Here is a 22,578-nt window from a genome sequence, read left to right as displayed (position 1 = left end):
TTGCGGGCCACATCATCCTGATCAAACAATTCCTCTAAAGGAATCAATCCTTTTGGAATGTGATTGTCTTTGAGCTGCAATACATCCATCTGATTCACTCCTTCAGCTTCCGTATCTATTGAGATGTCTTCGAACTTACCCTTAACTTGCAGAAAATCTTTGATTTCTTCGTCATCTTGGAACACTTGCCAACACCTTTGGTTATCTGGAACTGTAGGACGATGCTTCACATATATCTCGAACTTATTGCTGGAATTCATGGGTATTTTCAAATTACTTGCCGCCTTAGCCAATGCATCCGCAACACCATTTTGAATCTGGGGCACACATGTCAAAGTATGTTCAGAAAATCTTTTCAAGATATCTAAAACAACATTTCTATAAGCTCTCATGCGAGGATGTTTGGCCTGAAATTCACCTTTCACTTGCTTGATAACTAATTCGGAGTCGCCATATACTGCTATTTTCTTTGCCTTTAATTTCAGAAGGATCTTCAAACCAGCAATAAGAGCTTCATATTCCGCCTCATTATTCGAGCAATCAAAAGCCAGTTTATAAGAACATACCCGTACCTTGCTTGGAACTTGATCTTGGGCTGAGAATGGGCTTCAGATCCACACACCTATACCAGCACCATCGTTGCCCACTGCACCATCGAAATCCATGGTCCAAAGACCCTCTTCATCATCTTCTACGTGCTGAAAATCTGATTTTGTTTCATGTTCTGCTTGCTGCCCATTTATTTCTGCATTTGGCTTTATGACAGCAGACCTTTCTTCATTTTCCTTTCTCAAAACTTCTCTGAAATTTTCTGAAATGTCTGGTATATCTTCTACTTGAACTAACTGACTATCTACCTCATTGAAATTTTCCGCAAACAAAACAAAAGATTCTAAATCTGTCTGTACATAATTTACAGGATGATTCACGGGCTTTTCCTTACTAGTGATCATGTATTTTATCTTTTGCTCTCGATATAACTTCCTCATTTGACCGAAAACTGGAATTGAAGCATATGAAAAATCAAGCTGAATTGTACCTTTGAGTTTGGCTCCCCATGACCTCGACAACAACATGCCAAATCGCGGAGGAATGTCCGCCACCACCACATCCATCAAAACATTCTTCGCTGGAATTTGATCTAGACTCACCACTAAGTCTTTGATCAAACCAATGCATCTTACCCGCTGGAATCAAACGAATACAAATCATGGTACTTCCTTGTGATGTCAAGCCCCAGCTTCTCCATGATTGTTTTCGGCATCAAATTATGTGAAGCTCCCGAGTCAAACATAGCATTGTGTAGCACAAACTCATGCAATCGCAAACTGATATAAAATGGAGGAATATCACTCTCGGGAGACTCACCATTCAAAGCTGGCCCAAAGATTAACTCCGCCTGATCATCTTGTACATTCACCATGTCTAGCATTGGATCAAAATTCAGCAACTTGGAAATCTGGCCTCGGTAAGTGGCATTCTTCATGACCTCCGTTAAAGGAATAGATATCTTCACCTTTGCAATTTCATTCTCCAAACTGAAAACTGGAAACTTCTCACCTTCCTTTGCCAGATTATTTCTCTTCTCAGCTTTATCCTTTGGTGCATTTGATGGCTGGTCCACTTTAGTTGCTGGTGATGATGGAATTGTTGAAGGACCAACTATGTCTTTACCTTTTGAAGAAACTGAATCATTTTTTGCTGCAATGTCTTTCCTTTTCTGCACAGGATTTATAGGAATGGTTCGGCCTCTCAATTGTCTTTGCTGTCCTTGCTGCGCTGATAACGCATTCAAGTACTCTCTTTGATATTCTTCAGATTCCTCTTCAAGTATTGTATCGCTGGACAAAATATAATGCTCATCTTGGGGAAAGACAGAATTACTCACCAACTCATCTTCTTCCGTGATATATGTGGGCATATCATCAGGGGTGAAGAAATGATTTTCCTCGCCAACATTATCACCCTCATCTTCAGACTCTTGACTAACAAAATTCTGCTGAAAAGGTGGTTTCATTTGTTGCTGAACTGCCGTGTCTTGTGCCTTTGTTTCACGCTGCTTGATTCTATATTGTTGCTGCGTTTGACCTCTGAAATTGGGATTACGAATTTGAGGCTCCGGCTTGTCAATAGTCATCTTTTCAAGTGCCCTCTTTATCTGCTCAACCTGATTTGATGTGGATGCTTCCTCCTTGATTGTAACTCGCTTTTCTGCCTTCATCCTTGCTCTTTTGTCATTCAAATTTGCCTCAACACTGACAGCAATTTTCTGCATCTCCTCCAAGGTAGGCGGATCTCTATCTCTCAACGAATAAGCCATCTCCGGATCAAAACCATCCGGGAACTTAAGAAGTGCTGATTTTCTAGATGGCCTCAAATCATCGGGAATAGCATTATAAACTGTATTGAATCTGATTATATAATCTTGAACTGACTCACCCGGATTACGCTTGAGGTTGTTGTATTCGGCATTGATTTGAAGCGGATCCTTTCTGATTTCCCACCGATCTAAGAATTGATTCTGAAGTGCCTCCAAAGTAGTGATGTTGTTTGCTGTTAACCCTCTGAACCATTTCCTAACTTCTCCTGCAAATGTTTGCACGAATAACCGCATGGTAACATCTTCTTCATCTAACTCATATAGATCAAAAAATGTGGTCATCTTGTCGATATGTTGCTGAGCTGTAATACTTTGTGGAGTGCCATCAAACATGGGGATTTTACTTTGGTAATCAGCAGGCATATCATGAAGATTTGCAGGTAAAACCAATGGGGCAAACCGGGCAGCCATTGCTCTAGGTGGGGGGGTAGGATGTGTATGTGGAGGAGGAGCTGTGATAGCAGGGATTACAACAAGAGGAGGTGTAGTCTGTGGAGTTGGAGGAGTCAGAGGAGTAGGAGAAGAAGGCGGAGAACCAACTGCTGATTCGGGATAGGTGATTATAGGTGAAACTGAAACATAAGGAGGATAAGCTTCTTCGTGTGCCGTGATAGTTGATCCGATGTGATCAGAAATATTCTCAACAAAGTCAGCAAGAGTAGCAGCGTGAACACTTGATTGAAGATGTCTTAAGATGAAATGTTCAACCAACTTATTATGTCTTTCAAACTCAATAACAGCTGCAAAATCAGGGTCAAGGACTAAAGAATCGAGTGCACTTTCAGACTTAGCTTTAAACAGAGATAACTCAAAGTTTTCGTCAAATTCTAAAACTTCAAGATAATCAAAAATAGCTGGACATGAATGAGATCTGAAAATGGTTTTGGGATCTGTAGCCAGCTTGTTTTCTAAAAATATCTAGGAAAGAAAAAGCATTCAGCCTGTGAAAACTCCCAACCTATCATCCACGGGTAAGAGTTAACAAATACATGGGGAAAAGATGTCAAACAAGCGCTATGTTCACAAGCTCACGGAGATTGACTGAAGCAGCGTTTATCTACTTGCACTGATGTAAAACAAGAGCGTTTTCGAAGGCTACCTGGCGTAACTTCAGGCTCCGTCTAAGACCTATGAAATAACACGTCGATGAGCAAAAGATCAGTTTGTTCTCCCCAGTATGGTCGCCAGTATGTTAGCACTTGTAATTTCACCTCAGGCTGAAAAGGCAAATCTCAAAGCTACATCAAACCATTCAGCCTCGTAGCTAGCCCTACGGGGCAGGAGAAGGCTCTCTCCGGTCAAATCTCGGCAAATCTTCAATGGGATGAGATGACCAACAAAGGTAACACTGATATTAGGCTAGTAAACTGATTATAAAGGTTGATTTGAGGTTTTTGGGGTTTTTGGTGGCAAATTGAGGAGCTGCAATTTAGGGTGCGGGGATTTGACACAGTTTCTGCAGGGGGGTCTTTGGGGCAAAGTAGGAGCTTGTATTGATGTCTTTAACTGAAGTGGATGATTAGGAGGAAAGATAAGAAGGCTAAAGAGAGCAAACAATGGATTTGAATTCTCTTTAGACAGCAGAAAATATAGAAATTAAACAAATTTGAAAGCAGAGCATGGCAAGCATGAATTCTAACTTTATCACTTCATTTGTTTAATATGCAGCAGTATAGAAAGGAAATGAATCACATAGCAAAGCTTACAATAACATGAAGAGACACACCATCAACACAATGAGTCCACAAGAATCCCAAAGATGACTGCAAAACCCTGGTCTTCCTTAGCCAAAAATTGCAGAGATACAAGTAAAATAATACAATGATAGCTTCTCCCTCAAGAGTCCAACCATGAAAATGAGCAAGAAAGTACATAATATAGATGATCTAACCTCTTTCCCTGCCTCCATGGGTCGAGCTCACTATCCTAGGAGCTGTTTGAACAACTTCTAAACTAAGCACTACAAAATAGGCAGTCAAAACAACTTGCCTCTATAAACTTGGAAACCAGTTCATACAGTCAATTTTACCCTTTTACATGAGAGAAACTTCTAGAAGAGTAAAACAAGAGTAAAAGTATCCAAAAAGTGCCACAAGTACAGTCAAGAGGACCACCATCGACCTCAGAAAGTCAAACAGGAGCTAAACTGCAGTTTCTGGGCTGAACTGGTCAAATCTGGCACAAATTCCTCAACGGGTCGCGCACATCCTCCTCAACGGGTCGCGCACTTTGGAGCCCTGTTTGGAGGCCTTCCCGGTGTCAGAATGAGGTGCAGGATAGCTCGTTGGAAAGGTCTCTGAGTCTACTTTCCAACCCAACTGGAATTTTTGGATTTGGAGGTCATTTGCCCAGTCAAAAGTCAATTCTCCCAAGACTACTTCTGCAGCTCAAAAAAGGGCAGAAAGTCAAAATTTGGCTGTATTTTGACCTTTTGGAGGCCCAAAACTCCATGAAAACTCAAGTCCATCCATAGGCATGTGTAACTTTGCATGACAAATCCAGCAATGCTGAGTTTTCGCAAAACGGAGCTACGATGACAAAGGGTCTCACCGGGGTGAGACCCGTTGAGAAACCAAAACCTGTAAATTGCCCAAAAATGCCAAAAATGAGCCAAAACTTCCAAAAATTTTTGTGCTTGATGCTGTGAAGAGGCTAGTGGGTGCCATCATCCTTGAGGGATGCCTCAGCCAAGATACGGAGGGGGTTGGTCTTCTTCTTCCGCCTAAGAGCCTCGGACAACTTCCTTTGGAACATTTTCATTTTTGCCTTGCAAACATGCATCCTCGCCCAATAATGATTTTTCATGTTCCTTAGCAGCCTTTTCTCTTGGTTGGCCTTAGCCAAAAGCCTCTCCAAGTGGGCATTCTCCTGAATAAGCAATGACTCCCGGTCAACAGGCAATGGATCACCGGGCCTCCTACGGTTTAGGACTCGGTCACTACGAATCCTCCAAATCTCATCAAGTGCCTTCTCCTCCTCCAGCTGTGTGTTCCGCTGCTCTAGATAGGTGATGGTCCATTGGGCACCCTCAAGTCTCCGCTGCAAAACATCATTCTCGGCCCTGAGCTGCTGAATGATCTCCTTTGCCTCTTGGCTAGGAGAACTGACCTCAAGATCAATCACCGGATCCTCATGAACCATGGGCTCTTTGCCCCTCTGCAATACCTGTGCTGGCGAAGAAAGCGAGGCCCCTTCCACCTGCTGTGGAGATAACACTCGCTGATCTGAAGATGAAGACAAGACCCCTTCCACCTGCTGTGGAGATAGTACTCGCCTAGCTGCTGCAAATAAGGCCCTTGGGCCTTTCTGATAGGTGACCATAGGAGTGGAGCTGACATGTCGGGTGATGGGAGCATCAGGCTGCTGAGATGGTCCTCCCTCCTCATGAATGGCCTCCTGATGTGGCTGAGGTGACACTGTGAAAAACTCACGGGAGATGAACTCCTCCCATGAGATGCCCTATTGAATCAACTGATGAGAAACTATGAGCTGGATCAAACCATAATGGCAAAGGCTCCTGTACTGCTGGGCCGGGGTCTTCCTCTGCAACATGGGCACCATCCTCTGAATGTTATGAAACAAGAAGACCGGGAGGTTCATCATCCTCACCCGGGTGAAATGCATCAACAGGCAAATGTGATATGAATACACCTGTGAAAATCTGCCCTCACATGTAAAATAATGCATGATAAGTCTCATGAGGGGAGCATACTCACTCCGAAGAAATCTGAATGGAAAAACACCCGTCAACAGTCTCACAAATGATGGCCGAACATAAGGCTCAAAGTGAACAAAATCAAGTAATCTGCGCTTAGGCCACACCTCACCCACATTTGGTATCCCTGTAGCCTCTGAGATCACCTCGAGTGTCAATATGAAATTCACCCCTGCAAGAGTGACATGTCCATCATGGAGGTGTAAGACAAACAAGCGGGCCAACTCTCTATGATGCTGAATCTGAGAGAGCCTCTCACAAAACTGATAGCATGACATGTACTGAAAGCAATTCACTGCCAAAGGACAAGCCTGTAACTCTGCCAAAGAAGTAGGCTCCTCCCTCTTATGATGGCCTCCCTTACCCCCTCTACAAGGCCTCCTCTGTTCCTCAATCTCTGTAGATGATGAATGGTCATCACCTTGCTCATAAGTTTCGGTATCTGACATGGTTTTGGAGCAAAGTGGACAAACTGAAGGAAAAATTGAACTGTTGCCTCTGCCTGCAAAAGTACTGAACTCTATGTTGTTTCAAGGGGAAAAAACATGAGGGGAATGTTAGGGGAGGGAATCTTCTTAACAAGGAATGGGAATATATGAAAATAACAGGGAATTTCAAGGGAAACTATACAAAATGTCATGCATATAGGAACACATTTTAACATTGGGAAATCATTTGCAAAGAACATCTCATATGGGACAAAAACATGTATGATAATGAACATGGAAGGGGCATACATGTATCAATAGGGACATAGGGACACCATACACCAAATTTACTTATAGGAATTCATGTGTGTCATAAGGCAGATTTTTGTTTTTAAGGAGTACATGTACATTGTTTTAACATAGAGGGAAGGGGATGTCAAGGGTATGTAGGGGTTATGTACATGACTCTAGATGTACAACAACATTCATTTTCACATGACTCTTTTCTTTATTTGCAAATGTATCTTTTCTTTTTGTTCTATTTTTGCATGTGTATGGTAGAGGGAATTAGGGTTTTGTGTGCTTGTGAGAGGGGTAGGGTTTATAGTTTAGGGATGGGGGAAAGGTCTACATTTTATATACAAATAATATGGGACAGAGATGAAAGCATGACTATGAATGAAAGAGGGAAAGAGGGAAGGGACTAAATGGGACAAAATCACTTGAAACAGTCACAAAACCCTAGCATTTTACAAACATTAACAAGCAGCCATATCAATCCATTCATTTGCAAATTTGGAGGATGAAATCATAGCGCACAACCTTATTTTCATCATCAATCTCCAAAACAATGAGTAAAGACCCTACCTCGACCGATTGAGCAAAGTTGAAGGGAGTTTGAGGATTTTTGTGTGAAGTTTGATGGCAGATAGTTGAACGGGTCGCGCAGGCTCCCCAACAGGTAGCGCACAGCCCAACGGGTCGCGCCCGTATTAATTTTACACTGCCGGAGTGCGCTGGACGGGTCGCGCACCGCCCAACAGGTCGCGCACAGGCCTGGACGGGTCGCGCACCTGCAAACTGCCCGAAATCGTTGCAATTTCGCCTCCTTCGCCTATCACTCTCTCACAATCTCTCTTGCAAGCTTGAAATACACAATGAGAGTGAAAGGAGGGAATATTACCTTTTATAATCTTCATTTGAAAAAATTTCATCCATAAACCCACTTTATAAAGTCTATTTTGACACTTTTTAAAACATTGATTTTCTTGGTTTCCTTTATCCTGAAGTTGACTTTTTGAGTGCTTTGACCTGATTCTTTTTGCAGGTAGATCATCTGAAGGACTGTGGCAAGGGGACCAGGGTTGTTGCTGCCTTTTTGAAGACATTTTGGAAATTTATTCTTTTTACAAAATTTATCATGACCTTGGCTTTAAAAACAGGGTTTTTAAATCCAAGGTTAAAAATGAACTGTACATGATGAAAATATCAAAGAAACATGTTTACCATCCTCCCTCTGGCTTGCTGGTCACTCAAGGACTTTCAGAGACATGACCTTGCTAAGACAACTGACCAAAACCCTAGACCTAGAATTTTGACATTAAGACATATCAAGACAAGCTTAAAAAACTCAATGACTGATATGACCTGATCCAGCAAAGCCAAGAGGGTTATGAATAGACCAGCTCCTCCATCAGGGTTATGGCATGCCTAACGGGATGCAAACTTTGACACTGATGAGACACCTACTAATGCAAATGCAAAGAGCTTTGATCACTGATGGAGGGCTTTCAAGACCGACACTAACAGGTTCCAGGGTAATTTGAATCACATTGGATTCATTCAACAAAGAAAATTTCCAAATACAAAAGAAAATACAACCCCAGATAAGTCAAATTAATCTTTATGCCAACAATCAACCCCACAAATTGGTTCTCACCCCACAAACACTTTGAGACCCTTTTAGCTACGTTATCGGATCCGCTGAGGACAAGAGGTGGAACCGCGATCCCCGAATTCGAAACTGGTACAGATACGGATATGCTAGGATCCGCATACAGTTAGTTAGTGACTTAGTTAATGACCATCTACCAGCGTATATATATATATATATATATATATATATATATATATACAAAGATTTAAATAAAATTACGCGTAGTTTTTTAATACCATCTACTGTCTTATATATATATATATATAATTATGCGTTATGTTTTTTAATACCATCTGGCATATATATATATATATATATATAAAGATTTTATTAAGATTAAGCGTGAAGTTTTTTAATACCATCTTCCCGCATATATATATATATATGTTTTTAAAGTTATTTTAAATCAATATGTTTTTTAAATAAGCTTTCAATATAAAGATTTCTGATTTAATTAAAAAGTTTATTTTGATGTTAATATATATAATAAAGTTATTTTAAATCAATATATTTATGTTTAATAAACTGTATGCTTTGTATTTCATTTTAAATTTTTTATTTTTATAAGTCATAACTTATATAACTTTATGTTTGGTTGTTAAAAATTAAAATATTTTTTTATTTTTATAAATAAAAAAAATATGTTTTATGTTATAACTTTATTTTAACAATTATATCAATAGGTTGGTATCTAAGTCACCTGACACGGGGATTCGGGACACGTAGGATTCGGGATTCGTGGTGTCGGATTCGGGACACGCTGACCCCCCGGAACAGGACACGTTATATATTATTTTATTAATATATATATATAATATATTTAAATATATATATATATATATATATATATATATATATATATATTAAAAATTAGATATTATCATATTTCTTACACAAATTTTGATTAATGATACAAATTTATTGATTTCAAACATAGATCTTCATCTATAGCTATTAGCATGCATAGTACATACAAAATTCAAATAAATGTCAGTGGTACTGGTCACATAAATGATAAATCTATTAAAAATTTAAATCATGATACATAATTCATAACTGAAAGACAACTTACAACTACAAGATAGTAAGATAAACACACTGACAACTGTATTTTTCTCATTAAGTCATCAAATCAAAATGTGTTACATAGGTAGTGTTGGTGCAATGCCAATGGCAAATAGAAATAGAAAATATAAAACAACTATAGGTATACAAGCCTCAAGGCATCAATCAGCATCAGAATCAGCATCATTGTCCCCATCATCATGGTCCCCACTGCTCTCCTCTACATCCTCCTCCTCCCCTGTATCCATAGTCGCCTTTGCATCTGCTGGTATGGAGGCTGACCCCTCTAAGTCATCAAATCTAACAGGCTCTAGCACTGGATCATTGAGATCCATGTTGGCCAATGCCAACTCAACAATGGTGTCCAGACCCATATCATCAGGAACAGTGTTACTTGGGAGCGGGAGCGAAAGCAGGGAGCGGGAGCAAAAACGGGAGCGGGAGCGACATATTCAGAAGCTCTTGGTTTGGTGCTCTTGATTAAATACGAGTTCCATACCCTAATACATGACAAAATTCAATGGAAACATTGCAATCCCCCAATCCTAAAATCCTGAAAAACTGATAAGTCTGCTGGATTTTGAATGAAATCTAAAATTCTACTTTCTCCATATGAAATCCAATGAGGTCGGAACCACTCTCAAACATCCTGAGTCATTTCATGGTAATGTTAAAAATTTAAGTAAAAGGATGAAAATGAAGATTAAGGAGAATGTCACTTTTACTTTAAGAATTTAACATTACCATGAATAGCATATCAATACTAGGGCCTAGACTTGATTATGAAGCTGCCAAAATGCTCTACTCCTTGCTGCAACAACACAAATCACTTACCAAATGAAAATATTAATGAGAAAACACGCCCTTTTCATACCCGCGCTGAGCTTAGCGAGTCCTGGAAACCGGACACGTGTCCGAAAATCGCGACACGCCCCTGAAAATCGCAACACGCCCTCGGACACGACGTGTCCTGTGATTTGGACACGAATCCGGACCGAATCGTGTCGGATTCGCCGGATTCAGGATTCGCAGGGGGTTTAGGACGAATCCGGTTTCCTAGGTTGGTATTAATATTTATATGTTTATTTGTTTGTTAGTTTTTAAATTTCATCATTTCAGTGTCAGATTCATAAATTATCTAATAATTTTAGTTCTAATGTTGTGATTCATGAATGGCTTTGATTTTAAACATCAAATGTATTTTCTAAAATTTTAAAAAATATTATTATATATTTTTGTACTTGCCGTATCCAAAGCTTGGCTTTTCAAAAATCAAACGGATCCGTATCTGAATCCGGATCTGTATCCGTATCCTGGTAACTTAGCCTTTTAGTCTATCACCACTATAAAAAAGCACAACAATAAAATGTGTACTTATAATAAGATAATAATAGAATGTCGCTTCCTATAATGCAAATTTGAGTATAGGAAACCATTCACTTTATCTTCTTCAGTGACTAAAGTTGTTAATTATATAGTAAGAGAGCAAACTTATCGTCTAGCAAATGCAAATATGGTTCAACAATACCATTGACAATATGAGAGGGGCATGCAAAACCTGTATCTTTACTAGGATTCCAGTAAATTCTTGAATGCATGGAAGTTGCAAAACCGAATCTCTATGCACATTGCATACACAATTATAAATCTTCTTATCCAACAATTTATTCTTTACAAGTGCAAAGATAAAAAAATAAAAAATTTAGAGGAGCTTAACTTACCGGGTCTAATCCATGGACCACCTTATCAATCCTTGATGACGAAACACTGCCTTTGTAAAGACTATCTATGAATGACTCTCTCATATCACTGTATATTATCTTAGTTCCTGCATCCAACAGGAATAAAAATTATAAGGGTTGAAAGAACACTATGAAATTTCCACCACACCAACTCAACTAATATAAAAGAAAAATAGGAATCAACAATACAAGAGTTCTATAAATATCAGTAAACGTGCCTACTTATAGAGTTCTATAAATATCAGTAAACGTGCCTACTTATAGAATTCATGACTTATGAAGACTCCATAAAACATATATCAATTTTAAGATGCATTACATAGTATAGGTATATAATTCATCTACCCCCTGCAAAACGCTTTATCCTGAAAGTTACTTTTAAACAATATTCAATGAATGAACATGATATGGTCCTCTTCACTAGGACTAAGTTGAATAGTTTGAAAATGGAACTGTCTTCCTCCTGCAACCAGAAGATTCTCATACATGTGACATGGATCAAGGAAATAAGGATTAAGAGATGCCACAGCCAAAAGTTAGAAGAACAGAACTCGATCCTGGGACTTGTGGTCGATGACTCTATTGAATTGTCACGCTTCTTATCTTGAAAGAAAATTTGTTACTGTCTTGAGATTATATAAGGACTTTCGACTATGATGTCATGATATAGTTAATATATTTGGCACTCACAAGCTTGTTTTCCAATGTCGTCTCATACAAAACATAACTATTGTTAAGATATATTACATTATAAATATTAAACTTTTATCAACATGATTGAATTTTTCAAAATCATTTTTTCATCAATATGGTTCAATTCTTCAGCTTGATAAATAGGGCCACACTACATGTGTTCATTTCTAAATCTTCAATAGCTTCCTCAAAATCCAAAATGTTTTCCTTCATTTTATCACATTTGTTTCAAAGTATAATTCTCATTCTTATGTCTAATATCATGGAACATACAGAGAAAATAATCTCGGATTTTAACAAATCTTAAAACAACAGGTTGTGAACAAGAGAAAGAAGGGTTAACTATTTTTTGCTCCAATTTTATATATTGCTCTTGCAATTGTTAAAGAATGTACATACTATTAAATTATTTACTACTAAGATTTGTGAATTTTGTTTTAATATTTTCAATGTCAACATTCAGTTCTAGGAAATTATGCCCCACTTCTTTCTTAAACTCTTGATGATCTTGATCCACTGAATCTCTTTAAAATAATTGACTTGGCTCAAATTCATTAAATGCATATGGATTCAGTAGTCACACTATTTCTCACTTGAGTAAGTTCTATTTGAACTCTCTTTTAAAAACATACCGTTGCTATTTCCCTAAGTTTAGGTGCTCTGTTCAAGAATTGTTCCCAGCAAGAAGAGCACTGTCTAGAGCCAAATCTGGGTCTGCTTTTATTACTATTTTAAACAATTAACTTTTGGTCAATAATCAGCATATGGAGGGCACCTTCTTGTCACTATTTTGGGCCTTCTTTTCTCCATAGCAGTCTCTATTCATGCATATTATCTTTATTATTTTCCTTCTAATAAATCAGCATACAAACACAAGATAAGGATCCTGTTTTTGAAGCCTTTTCAACAGTTCATTGTAGCAACAAAGGACACACAGTCTTTGTGCTACTTTTATCATGAAAACATGTCAAGCAAGGTGCCGACTTATAGAGGATAGATTATAGAATTGTTGCTGTTAATAGAAGGTGCTCCTTCTAAGACAAACCTGCTGTTCCAATTTTGGAGAGAGGTGCTGCCATATATAGTGTTAAGTACTGATATCTCTGATAAGGAACCTCTGCAAATTTTAGAAAAGAAAATCTGTTATTTTAAAAGAAAAAACAATTCTTCTATTTTTAGGAAAGCACTGGGGATATTTTAAGAAAAGAAAACCGTTGTTATTTTTAGAGAAGAAGCTTCCTATGTTTGGCAGAGACTTATAGAATTGGAGTGCATCTTCAAGCATTAAAGGAGTAGGGGGACAGCTCAAACTATTGGTGTGTCAAATCGTTCTTCTACAAGCCTTCTTTTCTTCTTCCTCTTGTCTTAATTCTTAGTTTAAAAAGCCACAATCTGATGTATTCATAGGTCAACAAGGTCTTCAGTGGCAACAATTAATCTAAGCCCCCTTTACTTGCTTCGGACAAGTCTTGGTCTAGATTTGCATCATAAATCTATAATTCTACAACTCTGATTAATGAAACTCTGCTTTTATGGTTTATGATGATGTCTTGACATTGAGATTCATGTGCTCCTTGCTTCATGGTTCAGAATGTAGGATTTCTAATCAGCAACATTTAATCTGTGATTACCCTGGTGGTTTTAGTCTTACCCATTTTCTATGTTAACCATAAGGACTTAGGTACAGTGAATTATGCTAAACAATCAAATCTTTTGCAAGTTTTGAGTGTTAATATTAAGTTTTGAGTGTTTTCAGGAATTAGTGTGTATCTATTGCACTTGAAAAATCAACAGACTAGTCTATTTACCATGGGTTAGAGACATCGACCTGAATTATGGTGACTAGTTGATGCTAATGATGCACCATGTGTCAGAGATACAGACCAAAATTATGGTTAGAGGTACTATCCAGAGTTATGGTGATTAGTCGATGTTGTTGATTTACAATAGGTCATAGTTGTTGACCAGGATTATGGTATTGGATGATGTTGATGTTGATGATGAAATGTTATAACCTTTTCTTAGAAAACTTTGACAACAAGAGAACATCTGCATACCCATTATGAATTCCACCCTAGCTAAGAGGGAGTGTTGAATTTTGTAGCTATGGTCGGCCTTCACAATAATATTTTAGCCTTTGAAATATATGTAATGATTAATATAAGAGATATTCTTCATGTCAGTTTCAAAAGAGAAAATTTTGAATTTTTGGCTCCAAACTTGTCAAGTCGGCCCCAGTTGAAGAGACACCCATTCGACCATCCAGAAGTCTATATATAAGGCATTCGACCTCCTCCTTCAAGCACAATTTGATCTCTCACACAACAAGATATCTTCTAGGCATCCAAATGAAGGAGAAGAATACAAAAAGGCAAGAATTCTGGGCTTTTTTGTGCAATGTGATCTCCACTGTCCTTGTGCATTTATGGTTGAATTTTTGAAGTGTAATTGCTTAATGATAAACTAGAAGTGCTAAAAGAATATCTACATCATTAGAAGTAGTTATTAGTTTTCAGAAATTAATGCTTGTATCTATTTCTCTTGAAAAATTAACATTTCCAAATACCTTTTAGAAATAAATTGAAATTGTACATTTTAGAATAATAATAATGGATCAAATTCCATTTTATTCAGATAAATCACCTGTAAAATCACAAACTTGTTCTATAGTTAAAGTTGCAACTTTTCTTGACTCTACAAATCCAATGAAGAACTCCTCGGATTTGTGGGATGATCTTTTCCATTTCCGGTCACCGTCGCTTGCCTTGTGCTCTGCATGTTTACAAATGCTTACAATAAGAAGTTCAAATAATGAATCATAGGATTAATTTGGAAAGATACCAAAAGTTATAATTCAGTGAGAAATCATTCTTCTAAATTCAATCAAAATCTTAACAAAACAGTTTGCAAATACAACATTTCCAATGAGTATAAAGAAATAGAACAACACATTAATACAAGACAACGTAATGGAAGAGTTATTGACTTATAATAAGATAGTTATAATGTGAAACGTTAATCTAATATAGTCTGGATGTAGCAAATGTAGTTTCTTTCTTCACATTTCTATATTAACGATCACACTCTGAGAAATGTGTTGTCCCAAGAAAAACTGGGGAATCACTTGTCAATCAGAAATATTATTTCTTTTCCCAACATTTTTCTGTCTTATAAAAGGGCTTATAAATCAAAAGCGATCAGAAATATGGAACATAAGAGGGAGAAATGGGTGCCATTAAACCCTTGAAACAAACATTCAAACCTCTAAAATATCTGGACATGAGAATGAACATACGCCTGTCACATTACATTAGCCATCAATGCAATGCTTCATACATATATTATTATATAGTTATGAAGAAATTCATAAACACAAAAATAACCATGACTAGAATGAAGAAAATTCAAAGCATAATTGATGAACCTAAAACCATCATGCCATTCAAGTGATCATAAATTTTCCTTATCCCAACAACGGATGCAAGGGTAAAATTGAATAGAAATCATGCACAAAATTGTGAGTAAAACTAATGATCGTTATAGTCAGCATTATAAGTGTCAATATAAGGAAAGATGAGGTCAATGATGATTACAAGTTTTTTGGGATTTCTTTCTTAAAATTCTTCGTAAGACAACTACACTATGACACTTTCTCAAACTAAAAAATCTACTCAGAAAGATAGATGTTTCTATTATCTAATGTATGTGCCAACTATCCATTTTAAATTGCCATGCCTCATTTATGTGATTAAACACGTGTTATGACATCACAGGGAACAAGCCCCTCTTATTTTCCAAAAGGTTTGTCAAACTTCCACAATAAGTGTCAACAGAGATCCTTTGATCATGGGAGGAGCATGTTTTCCAAATAAATATGTTTACTAATTCTAAGAAGGAAGCATGGACATTTGATAATCTTATTAACAGATATATAGGAGGAAAAACCCACAGTAACAACATAACTATGTGTTATGAGCACCTTGTCAACAACCAGATACTTTAGGCAACTCCTTGGAAGAAACCACAAGAATATTTTTTGTTGGTGGGCTGCTACATGCTGTACTGCTGGGGATTCAGCTGCAATTGCAGGAATGAAACTTTATAGAAATATAAGGAGATAGAAAAGATTATGAGGCCATCAAAGAGTAATAGATAAAATACAGATTCAATATCCAAAGAACTGGTCAAAGACATGATCAAATATAAATGCTAAAGATACTATAACAATTCGGATTAGATCCAGATGGGCCTCACTAGAGGTAAACAAATTGCTTCTCATGCTTGTTATTAACACAAATTGGAGAAAAAGCAAAAAGGTGCCTCAAATGGGCTGCTTAGAATACACAAAGTCTTACAATAAGATATGTTTGAGAATAAAAGTTAACAAATACACAAAGTCAGGTTATTAAACAAAATAAGATCATTTGTAATTAAAGGTAAACCTCTTATGCATTGTAATCTTTCCACGATTGCTCATACTTTGAGACATATCATTAAAGCTGAGTGCAATGACCAAGATTGTCGAAGTGGAGATGTTGAAACCAATGTTATTGGAACAGGAGCAGAACCAGTGGAACCAGCCAGTCCAACTGGTTTGGGTGTCATTTAGGTCCAGTCAGGCATTTCAAACCGATTAAGGCCATATCAGTACCAAACTGGCTAGTTCAGTATGGAACTGGCCAGTTCCATACAATGCAGCTAGGGAGCACTGAAAGTCACTTTTTTAACAGTAAACTAAGTAAAGGAAAAGCAAAATAGCTAACAATAAGGCCCTACTAAAGCTATCTAAAGAACCCAAACCCCCGCATCCCAACTCCATTTCATTCACACAATTCATTTGAGCTATTTGGAATTCTTGAGCTGAATTTATTGGGGGGTATTGTAGAGATGCCAGTAGAGCTGTTTTGAAGAAGATCTTGGACAGATTTGGAGAGATGGTTGAAAGGCTGAGTTGGAGAGTTTTCGACTGATTTTCTTCGGTAGATAAGGAGCTGTTTCAAGACAGTACCTATAAAAAAACTTGGGCTGTTTTTGGAGATGATTCAAAGTTTCATTTCCAGAATTTTCTGAACTCTTATAGAGCTTTTTTTATACTGTTAGGAGCTTCTCTTGTTTTCTATACTTGGAAGGCTTGTGAAGGCATGTCAAGGCTGCTCTTATTCTTCTCTTTACAATTGTTGTTTTTTCCTATTAATTAAGAATCCCTAGGGTTTTGTTTGCACATTTATGTTTGTTGGTGTAAAACTTACCATGGTTGTCAAGCCCCATGTTAACCCTAAAACCCCTTATTAAGCCCGAGATATTGAGTGATTACGTTTCTATTGTTATATTGTTATGCATGCTAGAAGCCCTCATGGCCCCAATTTGTTATAATTGTATCCCTTGTCTCCTATATATATACTAAAGAGACCTTGTCTTAGAATCATCAAATATTGTTTTGTACATTGTATTCATTGTAAAAGAAGACTTCCCCTTCGAAGAGGATTGTAATTATTCATTTATTATCATTTTTGAGGTGCAAGGATCATAACATTTGGCATCAAAGCTCACAGTCATAGGGTTTTCTGGTTTCAAACAAGTCATTGTGGAATTTTGTCTATAACATCTTTTCTGGGAAGTTTCACACGGTGAAACATCAAGAAGATTGAGAAGACACACCAAGAAATCTCTGGTTAAATTTTTAGACCTTGGTTCACTATATTTTTAGAGATATGATCCAAGGAAGTCAGAGATTTTCTATGCTCCTCAACTCAATCTCAAATTCAGCATTTTCATTATAACATTTTTCTGTGAGGTTTCAAACCATAAAACTTGGACCACATTGAGGTGAGAATGTGATGGAAATCTAGTTCAAGTTACAAATCTTGGTTCACTATATTTTCAAAAATATGCTCCAAGGAAGTTAGGGTTTTTGTATGCTCCAGGAATCAATCTCAAATAGGTCAGTTCTACATTTTTGCTACAACTTTTTGTAATATCTCCAACTAATTAATTTTGTTAAGAAGAATTTACATTTTTGCAATTTTGATTTGGTGGACAGCAATTTTGGCCCACAACTTGGGAGAATGGATAAATCAAAGGAAGATTTAATTTTTGGGTAAAGAGAAGGAACCACATTAAAGGAAAGGGGAAATCGTGAAGCTAGTGAAAGGTGGGGGCCACTCCATGAAAAAATACACACCCCTTCGAGAGCTCAACTTGGAAAGAGGAGGGAAAAAGGAAATTTGATGGATGGAGCCCACAAGGGAGGAGAAGGGGCAAAAATTACAAATAGGAAGTGGAGTGCTCACTTAGGTACTTTTTGCTAATTTGATATCTGAACCATTGTTTTCTCAAGTTGTTTAGCTGGGTCGATGAAGTTTTGTTCAACCCACGAGATTTCTGAGGGGAGATCTCAACTCCTACTTCGATGGACTTCGAGTTCCACCCTAAGGGAGCCTTTGTTGCATTCTTGAGCTATTCCAGAGGGATTTCACAGGAGATTTGAGCTGTTGAAGAACAAGATGGGCGCAATAAGGGACCACGCACATCTCAAGGAAGTGAGCTTAATGACAGAGTTGATTCTGGGAATTCAGGGACACATTCTCTTGGCATCCAACAACATTTTTGCAGTGGTTTGGTGGGAAAACTGAGGGGACTTCCTTCAGTCTAAATTTTCTTCTTCCTAGGCCAGCACAAAAGTAGTTGGATTGGGCCTACACAGTCCTTAGAGGAGCACCTTGGTTGTGAAGGCTTGAGCCGGAGTTGGGGCTAAGGATTCACAAGGGGGCATAAGGAGAATACTTGGAGACGTTCTCAGCTAATTTTGGAGGGTTTTCACAGTTGTTTCTCAGGCAGTACGAATTACCCAATTGAAAAGGGAGCTCACACAAATTTGGGGTAATTTCAGAAGGTTGGAACAAGGCCCAACCCTTTCTGGGATTCTGTAGGTTTGGTGAGAGGAGTACGAGGTTAATTTCGTAGAATTTTCTAGGCAGATTTCTAGCAAATATCAGTGTTCTAGTCAGCAGCTACCAGCAGAAATTATTGGAGAAGGGCATAGTTCATTCTGGGACCATTCCCACCACTTGGGATCGCGAGATATTTCTGGTTTTTATTGAGCTGGTGGAGTAGAGCTTGTGGCCAATTCCTCAGAACTTTTGGAGAAGTTTGGAGAGCTAAATCGACAGTTCCTTTCCAGCGGTAGCAACAATTTTCTCGATGTACGTAGATTTGGTAGTAGAGCCATTTCTAGCACTTGGGGTACCACCATATTCACCTAGGATCTTGCCTTCCTTGTTGTAGCAAGCCCAGGTTCTTTTGTTCCTACTCATTATACTCCACCTAGTTAATATAATAAAAAAGCTCAGTGTTTTGGGTGTTATTTCTGGTGTAATATGGTATTTTTGCATGTGTGTACAACTTTTACTGCATTTTTATGATTTCAACACTATTATCACTTACTATTTCCATTAGGAAAATTACAGTGGTATCAGACCCATGACCTTGGCCATCTGTGGGGTAGCCAACTAGATCATGAAAGATTTGGGGATATATGCATAGTGACGGGTTAAACCATAGTCAAACCCATGGCTCAAGGAAGATTTAGTATGCATGATTATTGGGGTGGAATCCACTGGAAGGATGAGAGGTTGGCTCCGTTGAGGAAGCTGTCAGACTAGATCCATCCTTATCCTTATAGCAGAGACATTAAAGGTGCACAAGATGTGGGGGTACAACCATCTACACCATGCGGGGAGAGTCGACAAAATCAGGGCACCAGATCTCCTCAAAAGGAGCAAATAGGTTAGGGACAATTATAGGGTGAGACCAGGAGGTGATTTTGTTGGTGGAGACCTGACTTTACATATGAGGAGCTTGAGGAGGAGTTTGAGCATGAGGTTGAGGGAACGCAAGGATGTGAGGAGCACATAGTTACACCCAATGTGACGCAAGAGTCACCATTCTTGGAGATTCCTTCGATATCTTTGGCTGACCCCCTAGTGGAGAGAGTAGAGCATACACTCAGAAGGCCATCTATTAGGGAGGTGCCACCCATGGATGAGATGCCGACAGTTGATGAGGTACCCAATGTTGTGACCAAGTTTCTAGATGATGGCCAACCACGCAGATTGATGACGTGCCTGGAGACATATCCGTTGTTGACGAGGTGCTGGAAGAGACAGTTGGGTCCAGAGATATGACCGAGTTTAAAGATGATAGTCGCCCACAGTAGTTTCGTTAGTTCCAGGTCGACTGTCTAGCATTGAGAAAGAAGGCCATGACAATACGAGAGGCCATTCTGCAACAAAACGAGGAGCTGGAGGACATGAGAGCGGTTTCTGCCGATTCAATGGCCAAACTGACTCGAGTTGGGGAACGGTTGGACTCGCTAATGGTACAACTAGAGTACACATTGGAGCGTCGGAGCAACCCTCTTCAAACATACATAGATGATGTTGGTAGCATTAGTAGGTTGCCTCTACACCTTGGTGAGGAAGAGGCAAAGTCACCCCGACAGATTTTGTGTGTTGACTAGGATGGTGAGATGAGGCGACATGAGTTGCATAGGGTGCATCATTCGCGGGATGGAGGGCTTGCTCTATGTATGGCACTTCGTACATTCAAATCCTCTCTTGGAGTTGGATGGTGAGATATTTTGGATTGGTACTCGGTGGAGTGGGCTATGGAGATGGTAGTAGACATGGGTGAAGCTACGCAGGGGCTTCCAGGCATTGGGGATACCGGAAGCCCAAACTAGCATTCAGATCCAGGTGGGACTACCTATCATTTTCCAGATATGTCGGTTGGCTACGACATTGGAGGTATAGTTGACCTAGCAATTGAGCACACGCATTTGCTATGGGAGTTTCGATCAACACCAATGGCCAACTAGTTTATGGACAGAGTCCTTGGGTTATCTAAGTAGATGGTTGTACATGGGATCACAGGAAGATCAACATACTCTAGTAGGAGTTTGTCGAAGGAGGTGGCATTGGTAGGCCACCAAAAAGTGCCTTGTATGGAGATGAGGGTTCTCCTCAGTTATGTGGGGCACAGTGGCCACAGAGAAGGAGCACAGTAGTGGCATCACCACTGCTACATAGGGGGATTCACCTATCGTGTCTCTCAAGGAAGATTTGGAGGCAATGCCCACCCATTAGAGGGAATGGTGATCCAATGGAGGAGGTGGCGATACCGTTAGGGTGTGGGACGACGCGTACTTTCTCAGCTCTAGGTCATGGCATCCAGTGGCGGGTTGGAGCATATAGCATTCAGCAATCGTTTATAGGTGAGAACGGAGGTGCATGGCGAGGTGCCACAACACATGGATTTAGACCATGGAGTAGGGGTAGAAAATCACACCACATTGGGTTTGTTAATGGAGTGTTAGATGCATTGTTGCATATGGGACACTCGACGATACTGGGTGATACAACAGTGGGCAAGGTAATGTGAAAATTCCAATATGGAATCCTATTGCAGCAACTGGTATTATTTCTCCTAATTGTTAATTAATTTAACAATTTATCTACTACGACATATACTAAAATAACACACTGCAACCTTCACAAATAAAACCCTTGAAATAATAATGCATTGGAAACTGAGAAATGCTAGCACACTCACATAAAATATGAGACAATTATTTTTGGACAAATGTCTCTGAAAAAATCCAGCTTGGGAAAATCAGTGTAGTAGATGAGGGTTTATTATTATTCTTCAACAACAATTCTGAGTAAAATAATTTAGATGCTCTACTGGCAAAAAATACTAGCAAAATTGTTGTGAGATTTTTCTCTCACTCCACCGCTAATTTCTTCCCCTAAGATTAGTTTCCTAGCCTCACGCTGGAGCATCTCAGTGGCTACATAGAGCCTCTGAGAAATTCGTCTCTCTGACCCTCTAGTTCCTCTACCTGCCCTCTAGATCTGAGAATGATTTTCACTCCAGCAAATCGAACTGCCCTCTCTGAAGCTACTGTGCTGCCTCAATGGGATAACTCGGCCTTCTTGTTGCCGCCTCTCCGGATCTTAAAATCATACTATAACCCAATTTATATAAAGTTACCATAGTTAGAAGAAAGACAAAATGGGAGAAAAACCTAATGCTTTCGGCAATCACTATCAAGGGGCAAAATTCTTCTAACACAAGAAAATTGTACTATCTTCAAGACAATGTTAGATAGATTAATTCAGAAGGAGAAAATTGGTTTCAAAAGTTTCAACAGTCATGAGTTAACAAATATAATCCAAAGTGCACTTGAGAAGTGCAAAAGAGCAAAAAATAGGAAATCAGAATCAAATTGTTTTCCTGTAAATGCTTGGTTTGATGAGGAATGCAAAATGGCAAGGAGAACCTTGAAAAAGGAAGGCAAGGAGAAGATGAATGTAAAGTTATATAAGCAGATTCTAAAGAGGAAAAAAGATGAGTTCACGCAAACAAAGCAAGAAGAGTTAATATATCTAAGCAAGAATAACCCAAAGCTTTTCTGGCAAGAACTTCAACCAAGGAAGAAGCAAATCGAAAATAATATTACAGCCCAGCAATGGTTTGAATATGAAAAGCAACTCTATGAGAAAGTATTAGAGGCGGAGCCTCCCTCCAGGATTAATACAACTAAAAAGCTCTTCACGTTA

At 38.7% G+C, this 22,578-nt stretch overlaps 1 protein-coding gene across 2 annotated transcripts in view; it reads right to left on the bottom strand.

Annotated features, from left to right (window-relative positions):
- The window catches only part of LOC149152298 (protein unc-13 homolog), a 535,466-nt gene that overhangs the window by 104,961 nt on the left and 407,927 nt on the right, over positions 1-22,578 (bottom strand). For both annotated transcript variants that reach the window (XM_089438315.1, XM_089438316.1), the window contains 2 exons: positions 14,603-14,731; positions 11,246-11,352 (listed from right to left, as the gene is read on the bottom strand). In XM_089438315.1, the coding sequence (XP_089294441.1) occupies positions 11,246-11,352; positions 14,603-14,731 (236 nt within the window). The remainder of the gene's footprint in view (positions 1-11,245; positions 11,353-14,602; positions 14,732-22,578) is intronic.

This window comes from Pinus tabuliformis, chromosome 9 (genome assembly GCF_031772625.1).
Source record: "Pinus tabuliformis cultivar Carrire ecotype Pingquan chromosome 9, CPIR1, whole genome shotgun sequence".
Lineage (NCBI taxonomy): Eukaryota > Viridiplantae > Streptophyta > Pinopsida > Pinales > Pinaceae > Pinus > Pinus tabuliformis.
Note: the sequence above shows the minus strand (reverse complement) of the source record. Positions and strands in the feature narration are given on the sequence as shown.